The sequence below is a fragment of the Lissotriton vulgaris genome, chromosome 6, assembly GCF_964263255.1.
Source record: "Lissotriton vulgaris chromosome 6, aLisVul1.2, whole genome shotgun sequence".
NCBI classification, from domain to species: domain Eukaryota; kingdom Metazoa; phylum Chordata; class Amphibia; order Caudata; family Salamandridae; genus Lissotriton; species Lissotriton vulgaris.
Genome location: NC_141694.1, coordinates 1890279527 through 1890287457, shown reverse-complemented (window position 1 = coordinate 1890287457; position 7931 = coordinate 1890279527). Strand labels below are relative to the sequence as shown.

Here is a 7931-nt window from a genome sequence, read left to right as displayed (position 1 = left end):
AAATGTAACTCGAAAGGTGAACAAAGTATAGCCCACCAAAAACATCATTATGCTACACAACATCAAAATGCATATTATCAAAAATTGTTTTCTTACCATCACAGTGCATATTGTCTTTTCAAAGTTTGCTGGTCTAGCAGGTCTCTCCATCTTAGGAAACTCCATCCTCTAAGTTGCTGCCCGCGGTGGGAGATTGATTCTGCTAAGGAGTGCTTCTGTTCAGTCCAGGGTAACTCCCTTAGACCAACCAGAACTGTCGACCTAATCGTCTCCAGCTGCACTCCAAAGACTGTGGTAACCGCGACCCTAGCAGCAGAACCGGATGGCAGTTCGAAAATCAAAAATGAGCAAGTATCCCAGATGAGAGAGCTGCACAATCAAAAAGAGGGGTAAAAAAAACATCTTTTTTTATTTGTCCTTAATCATAGGTCTTGGCCTCAAGTTATAGCGGTTTCGACCCGGTGCTGTGTTGTCTTGAAACAAAAGTTCAGGCTCAGTAGTGTCCAATTGCATTGACGGTGGCACAGATCCTTGCAGAATGTTATCGCTCTCCTTCTCTGTAGTAGTTCCTTTCAAACGTGCATCACTGAAGGGTAAGAACCGTGGCACCGTTTCGGTCTCAGAGTCAGCAATTCCTTCATGGACCCACTGGTCATAAGGTAGAGGTAACGGGACCCTCTTGCAGTGGGTCCCGTGGATCCAGTTCTTCTTTCCTTCCACACGAACGGCTGATCTAGTGGAAAGAAAGACTAGGTGTGGTCCGGTCCACCTGGGCTGTTCGTTCTTTGTTCCCTGGAAGTTTTTTATCAGCACATAAGATCCAGGATTGATAGGATGTCCTGGAGCTTCAGAGGCCTGAGGTAGACTGTCATGGACCTGTTGGTGTAAAACACGCAATTTAGCCGTCAATTCATACAAGTAGTCAAGCAAAACAGGGTGCTCTACCTCACTGAGCCTGGTGAGTCTGGCACCCCCATATGTTGGCCGGGCGGCCGAAAACAATTTCATAGGGACTGAGTTTCACTCTCGAATGCACGGGCATTCTGGTGGATAGAAGTGCTAAAGGCAGAGCGTCAGGCCATTGAAGACCAGTGCTCGCTTGAATCTTAGCCAATTTTAGTTTGAGGGTGCCGTTGTAACATTCTACTAAGCCAGCTGATTGGGGGTGGTTTGCAGCGTGGAACTTCTGTTGTATGCCTAGACTCTCACACACTCTCTTCATCACTCGTCCCACAAATTCACTCCCATTATCACTCCAGACCATTCTAGGCATTCCGAACCTGGGGAAAAATTCTTTGACAAGGGCTTTTGCTGTGGACAAGGCAGTATTGTCCGTGAGGGGATATGCTTCTACCCATCTTGATCAGGCACAGACAACAACGAGTACGTATTTCAAATTGTTGCACCTCTCCATGTGTATGAAATCTAGCTGCAAAACCTCAAACGGATACGTAGGAGGTACAAAATGACCAGCTGGAGTTGGGGTTCCCCTACCAGGGTTGTGTTTCAGACACACCATGCAATTCTTGACCACATTCTCTGCACATTTAGGAATGCCACTGTTCTGCCATACTGGAGCCAACAACTTACAAATCCCTTTCACACTGATGTGAGCCATTCCATGAGCCATTGTCACCACTGCAAGCACATACGCATCGGGTAGCAGCCATCTCTGATGCTCTGACAATTCGACCCAACAACCATTCGCATCCAATCTACCCTTGCTTTCTCCATTCATTCACCTCTTTCTCAGTGGCCTCGGATTGTATAGACTTCACGCTCTCAATCGTGTCCTCACACATACTAACATCACCAATCCTTCTTGCAAGGCCTGCAACATACATTCTGTTCATCACATTCCTTGCAGTTTCTTTCGCGACTTCATCAGCAAATGCATTTCCACGACCAACATCATCAGTCACCTTCTTGTGAGCACTACATTTTACAATCGCAACTTGTAGAGGCAAGGTCAGTGATTCAAGAAGCTCATTCACTAGCTGACCATGTTGAATCTTTGCACCATGCGAAGTCAGGAACCCACGTTCCCGCCACAAACGTCCAAAACTATGAGCCACGCCAAACGCATACTGACTGTCAGAGTACACATTCACTTTCATTCCTTTTGACAACACACACGCCCTTGTAAGTGCAATCAATTCTGCCGCCTGAGCTGAGTTATGTGGAATACGTGCAGTTTCAATAACTGTATGCAAAGTGGTGACAGCATATGCTGCAGTCGTGTCACCATTCGGGAGCTTGAAGCATGAACCATCCACCCATAAGGTACCATTGCATTCAACAAGAGGAGTATCTTGGAGGTCTATTCTCCCTTTTGTTTCTTCTTCTGTTCTAAGAAAACAATCGTGTTGTTCTTCAGCACTCTCTGCCTCAACCGGAATTGGCAACAATGTGGCTAGGTTTAGTGTGCTGCATCGTTTGATGTGCACATGGCTCGCTAACAAAGTTAGTTCGTAACCTGACAATCGAGCACTAGTTAAGTGCTGTGTCTTGGTTCTGTTCAATAATGTGTCCACTGCATGAGGAACCATGACTACTAACGTGTTATTCATCACTAAACCAGCGGACTGTCGAATCGAAACAGCTGCTGCTGCTGTTGCTCTTAAACAACTTGGCAATGCTTTAGCTACTGGATCCAAAGTCGACGAAAAATATGCACATGGACGCTGCTTGTCTCCAAACAACTGTGTCAACACTGATAATGCACAACCTTCTTGCTCATGGACATACAATGTAAAGGGCTTAATGTAGTTGGGGGTACCCAACACAGGAGCCGAACATAATGCTGTGCGCAATTCAGAAAAACTTTTCTGACACTCTTCAGACCAAGGCACAGGATTGGGTATTCCTTTACATGTTAATGCCACCAATGGTTTGGCCAGTAAAGAAAAATTTGGAATCCACTGTCTACAGTACGATGTAATACCCAAGAAAGCACTTACTTCTCTCTGTGTTCTTGGCACACTTAACTTTGCTATTGCCTGGACTCTTTCTGGGGTCAGTTTCCTTCCCTACTTCGATAAGAGATGACCTAAGTAGGTCACTTCTTGTCGACAATATTGTAGTTTAGACAGGGACACTTTGTGATGAAGATCACACAAATGACGCAACAACGACAACGTGGCTTCTTTACATATTTCCTCAGAATCTGCAGCAACAAGCAAGTCATCAACATACTGAATGAGTGTAGCGCTTTCAGGTAAAACAATCGTATCAAGCTGTGTTTTTAGAGCTTGACTATACATTGATGGACTTTCACAGTAGCCCTGGGGAGCGCGTTTAAAGCAGAAGCTTCGTCCTCCTAAACTGAAGCCAAAAATATCCCTACTTTCTTCAGCAATTGGGATGCTGAAGAAAGCGTTCTTCAAGTCAACTACCGAAAACCAGGTTGCAGAGGCTGGGATCATAGTCAACAGGGCAGTAATGTCAGGAACAACTGGAAATTGTGGCACCACTATTTTTTTCACCTCTCTAAGGTCAATCACAAATCTGTACACAGGTGGCTAAGAGGGATCTGTTCTTTTCAACACAGGCAGAACAGGACTATTGCAAACATTGCCTCTTGTCTCTTCAATCACATCTTTTTCAATCAGATCGTAAATGATCGCTAACAACGCTTTTTCTCCTTCACTAGAAATTTTGTATTGGGGAATTTGTGGCATCCTAACATTAGCTTTTAATGTCACAACATATGGTGGTATTTCTAAGAGACCCACATCGTTAGGACCAGTAGCCCAAAGTATATCAGGGAGAGACAGCAATTCTGTCGGAATTTTATCCCTCGACAAATACATTGGAGAAACCACTTTCTTATCTAGTGTAAGTTGTAATCCCGAAGGAGAACAATACAAAGTCGCATACAATCTTTTTAACAGGTCCAATCCCAACAAGTTCTCACCACAACCTGTTGTCAGGATAAGGGGTGCTTGGAATTCACCATGACCAACAGACAGGGGCATAGGACATGAAATCGGGTTCCTAACCGGGGGGCCAGAAAAACCTACAGAAACATTCATTTCGCCAGACAAAGGTGCGCCAGGGAGTTTTGAGTGCATCATAGAACTCTTTGTAGCAGCAGTATCCAACAGAAAAGGTTCTGACACACCTGATGTAATCACCTCAACGTATGGTCTACTCTGATCTACTGGAACTGAAACAACTCCCTCTCTTTGTCCATGGCTGTCCTAGCAATCATTACCTTCCATATACTCATCTTCTGCATAGTAATCATCAGCGTAGTACTGAGCTGTTCTATCAGATGCGTTATTCTGCTGATCAAACCTATTCATGGAATTTTGAGGTGGAAAGGAGCGTGTATTCTGAGGGATATTTCCACGTCCTCTACCTCTTGGTGTTTGCTGAACACCTCTACCTCTTGTGTTTGACACACCATTTGCGCGCTGTAACAAGATAGGGCAACTATATTTAAAATGACCTTCTTCCTTGCAATACAAACACTGATTGGGACCTACAGGAACGCGTGGCTGATTGTACTCTATTCTTGGCTTTTGGAACTGTGGGTGTTGCTGATAATTATTCTGATAGTTATTCTGCCCACCATTATTCTGACCACTACCACCACGTGGCGGGTATGCTTGCTGTAACAGGACCTTCGTTTTTAACTCTTTAGTTTTCTTTTCTGCTCTTTCTTTCTCATCTTTGTCTCTATTTTCATAATATTGTGCAGTAGCCAATATCTGTGCTGAAGAAACTGCCCACGAACTCTCTGAATCCTTCAACTTTTTACACAACTCTGGAAGTAGGTTGTGTACAAATTTATCAACAAACAGTCGCTGACCACCTTCTGTACTCATGTCTTGACCACTGTGGTCGACAAACGTTTCTTCAAACCTGGTGAAGAAATCAGACACCGTTTCATCTTTCTTCTGCTTACACGCAGACAACTTATCCCAATTTACACGTAATTCGGGCATCAAAGTCTTCATATATGTGATAATTCTACCAGGGAGTTCTTCTACTAAAGGCTCAGGTTTAGCACCACCAACTTGTCTAGTATCAGCAGCAGTAATATTTGCCCTTGTGTCCCCTAGCTCTTGATCATGGTCCGTATGACAAATCTTTCCCCATAAAGGCTGTGGAACAACATTCCCAAATAACATATCGATATCAGCTAAATTCATAATACAGGAGCCTGCAGTCTGTGATAATTCTTTGTAATATCCTGCAGGATTTTTACGGGGATCAGGCAATGTCTGTTTAAGGTCTAATACTTCAGCTCGTTTCCATGGGACATGTACCCACACACGCTGAAAATGAGGCTGAATAGGTGGGTTAGCTGCTGCGTCTCCCTCCCTCCATACTGGGGGAACTTCTCTCATGGGATATTGTCTTCCTTTCTTCTTGGTAGAAGAATCATAATCAAACAACGACTTGGAAACACCTTCAGTTGTAAGGGATAACAACGTCGCAACGGCTTTCCTAACATCTGAACCCACAATTGTGCCTTTTGAAAATTCGAACCGTACATGGCTCAACTCGGGCGGATTAGAGTCCAAATCATTCTCTTCTAAATCTTCGCATAGGAAGATACACATTTTCTCAAAGACGTACCTCTGCTTTGATGCTTCCCATTGATGGAATACATCCATAACAGATTCTAGATCATATATTGTCGTGTTAGTCACCCATCTGTGTGCCAAACGATCCAATACTTCTTTCTCCCTAGAATCAGGCAGTTGGCTGCGCAACTGTGTGTGCCCAGAGGCAGGAGCCGGACTTGCCGCTCCAAACAAAGGATGTAGAAGACTAGAAACAGTGCTTGCCACTCTTTGGCGGACAGACGGAGAAGTCGATGAGAAGACAAGTGGGAAGGCAGGGTGAGATGAGGCAGATGCAGAGGCAGAGTCAGGAGGAGTACCAGGAGTGGTAGTCGATACAGTATGTAAAGTTGCAGGAAGTATAGGAAGAGCAGGTGTAAAGGCCGGTGACCCTTGGGAAGGCTGCACCGGAGGAATAGGAGCCAGCTGAAGAGTAGCTGGTGGGTGCTGTGGAGGACCAGTAGGTATAACAACCATGGGATGCACAACTAAAGGTTGTGGAGGTGCTGTAGCATTTTGCGCATAGGGGGTGGCGAACTTAAAAATTCGCGACATTAGGAGATCTTTTTCAAGCTCTTTTGCTGCTTCTTGCTGAAGAGGCGGCAAAACTGGGTAGCATTTATCTATTACCATTTTACGTTGCCTGTGCAACTGCTCACTTATCTGTTCTTCTTTGTTGTCTTTATACTGCATAGCAGCTTGCATTATTGAGATACCCCTTTCTCTCTTATCCTTCTTTGCTAATTTAATTTCCTTCTGTTTGGCCTCCTTACGCCACAGGCGGAAAGAGTCAAACATCGCCGGCCGGGCTTTCTTCTTAAAGAGTTTAACTTCGAGATTATCTAGGATTTCAGTATCAAAGCTACCATATTGGGGCCATTTTAAAACACCGTCTTTTCTGGTGTATTTCATCCACACTTCATTGTATGTGATGGGGCCTACCCCATGTTTCACATATAATTCATAGGTTGGAGTTCCAATCGGAGGAACTGGACATGAGTCCTCCAGTCGGGAGTCCCTATTATTACAACCAAGACAAAACAAATTTCCAAGTCTGCTAAGACCAGGCATCTTCGCTCTCTAGTCTAGCTTCAAACTTCAAAGGATTATCGATTATGATATTTCTCGTGAATACACGAGTCCTTCGGCTTTGGCGCTTGCAAGTTCCAAATCAAAGCGGTCCCACAAAGGGGGACACCAAACAAACTAAGGACTGGGAGACGCTCCACTTATACTTAACTGAGGTATCGATGACGTCACCAGAAGACTCGTCTAACGTTTCGCTCTACCAAACATCAAGGGTCCAAATCAGGGCGATAGTCAGGGCAGCAGTCCTTCGTAGCCGTCGGGACGCGGGGAACCTTGCAGCAAAGACCTTCGGAACCACGTCGACATACAGGGGTCGCTGAAGTGGCTGGTCGTCCTCCGGAATTTTCACACGAAGCTCCTCACGAACATCTGGCTTGGACCGGTACCGCTGATACCGCCCCACGTTGGGCGCCAATTGAGGTACTGGGTTTTTCAGAACCGGTACTGATCCGGTAACCCAGCGGTGTCAGGGCAACACCCAAAGACCCCGGGTACTTTCCTGATTCAGACCACAGAAACACAAGTCTTCTAGGTGAAGTTAAAGATCGAATTTATTTGCTGCAACCAAGTAACAGGCGTCCTAGAAGTACAACAACACGGTGTGTATATTCTCAGGAGACTGCTCGTTTTTACAGAGCCGGCCTTCTCTTTTTATACACGATATTACACTTCAGGCAAAAATTCTTGGTTTTACAATTCGACCATAAACATATTTTCACAATAAAGAAAAAGCAAAGTCATGATGGCAAGCCCATATTTTCGTTTGTCCAGTTCGTGATAGATTACCTGGCCAGGCCCAGAACTTCCATCAGATATCGATGAAACGCCAATAAAATCGGGCACCTCCTCCTTGTAAAACTAGTCATAAAGAAGAAACAGGGACAGGTGTGTGTATGATAAAGTGTGGTTTGTATGCGGTAAATGGTTTATGACATGTTGTGCCTTGATGCTAATCTTGCTCGGCCACTGGGTTGGGGACTGCCCGAACAGGTTTGGCTGGAGGCAGTGGAGGCAGCTCGCCCAGGTCACTGAGGAGTCAGGGAAGGTGTACGTGTCCTTTCAGCTCGAATTCGGCCTGGGTCAATTGACTATGTATGGGCAACCACAAGATGGATGCCGCTCACAAAATGGAACCCGAGGGTTCGAGGCAGGAAGTACGATTTAGGGGTGTTATCGTCACTCAATCGTGACGCAAATGCACAGTAATAATGTCCTCATCATTACCGGTCTGCCAATACCAAAATCGTCATGGTATGATGATATTTT

The 7931-nt window shown here is 45.1% G+C and overlaps 1 protein-coding gene across 1 annotated transcript; it reads right to left on the bottom strand.

Annotated features, from left to right (window-relative positions):
- Window positions 1-4202: 4202 nt before the first annotated feature.
- On the bottom strand, window positions 4203-6647 carry LOC147709786 (uncharacterized). The gene has a single exon (XM_086925558.1). It carries the CDS (start codon window positions 6645-6647, stop codon window positions 4203-4205), a length of 2445 nt encoding a protein of 814 aa, XP_086781684.1.
- Window positions 6648-7931: the final 1284 nt, after the last annotated feature.

Bases quoted from the DNA above. Each gene is read 5' to 3' on its own strand.
- LOC147709786 (XM_086925558.1), bottom strand. From the start codon at position 6,647: ATGCCTGGTCTTAGCAGACTTGGAAATTTGTTTTGTCTTGGTTGTAAT.